The sequence below is a fragment of the Limulus polyphemus genome, unplaced genomic scaffold (assembly GCF_000517525.1).
Source record: "Limulus polyphemus unplaced genomic scaffold, Limulus_polyphemus-2.1.2 Scaffold2156, whole genome shotgun sequence".
Classification (NCBI taxonomy): Eukaryota; Metazoa; Arthropoda; class Merostomata; order Xiphosura; family Limulidae; genus Limulus; species Limulus polyphemus.
The window spans coordinates 109,045-110,147 of NW_013667766.1; the positions used below are offsets into that span (position 1 = coordinate 109,045).

A 1,103-nucleotide genomic window follows, 5' to 3' on the forward strand; every position below is an offset into this window, starting at 1 on the left:
CCACTCGGTGTGTGTGTGTGTGTGTGTGCTGTGTATATATATATGTAAAAAAATGCATCATATGCAGTTCAAATGCTTATAAGCACTACTACAACCAAAAGTTTAATTTTCTTATTTATAAAATTAATTAGATAACCATTATACAATGTTTTAATGTCATTTTTACTCTTATCTTCAGATACATAACTACCGTAATAAATTGGAATTATACTTTTTAATTAAATTTTAAATGTCAGATGTTCAGAGTAACCTTATATAACTGGATAAAGCAGATGCAGTTTGGTTGACATATAACATATTCTCCCTTGTTTTCACTTGTGAATTCTTAGAATCACATCAGCCCCAAAAAGGTTAATGCCACTGCACCTTCTTTCACATCTGAACTTTTCAGCTAACTTTTGGTATAGAAACATGAAAATGACTTACCTCCATTCCATGCTTCACAAAGGATTTTGAAAAAAAAAATCGTTGAAACAAGACCTGTCCTGTTGCCATAGCCACCTATTGAATATAGCATTGACTGAAAATGAATATTTTGAAACAAAAATATACACACATATTTTTAAGATGTACAAAACTATTTTCAAAATTTATGTTATATGGTTTAACTACACACTCTTTGTCCATGAATATATTGAGTATTTGTTTTGAATAGTCTATGTGCAATGTAATTTTCATGTTAAAATTAAAAATACTTTTCCTCATCTAAAAAATCTCAAATTTCCTTTGTGTAATACCTAAAATCTCCTAAATGCATTTCAAATATTTTTTTCCCTAAATCCTCATAGTTTATATGTTATTTTCTCTAACCTAATCTCAAAACTGGATCGGTCAATTCGACCGACTTCGTAACCACCAAAAAAAATCGAAATAAACTTAAATTAACCTTCTTTTCTTTCTAGTATGACTTCAGATTGTAACGTAAAACTACATTTGTTTATCCCAAGCAGCTCTAATACATTTTATACATCTATTTATAATTAAATTTTATTGTTTTATTGCCCTTTGTAACGTAAAACTACATTTGTTTATCCCAAGCAGCTCTAATACATTTTATACATCTATTTATAATTAAATTTTATTGTTTTATTGCCCTTTGAACC

At 28.3% G+C, this 1,103-nt stretch overlaps 1 protein-coding gene across 2 annotated transcripts in view; it reads right to left on the reverse strand.

The window, feature by feature from the left end:
* LOC106466119 (cyclin-L1-like) overlaps nt 1–1,103 on the reverse strand; it is a 54,290-nt gene that overhangs the window by 46,718 nt on the left and 6,469 nt on the right. For both annotated transcript variants that reach the window (XR_002612130.1, XM_013926357.2), the window contains exon 2: nt 427–501. Coding sequence is in view for 1 of the 2 variants with exons in the window: in XM_013926357.2 (XP_013781811.1) it covers nt 427–501 (75 nt within the window). In the remaining variant the exon portion in view is untranslated. The remainder of the gene's footprint in view (nt 1–426; nt 502–1,103) is intronic.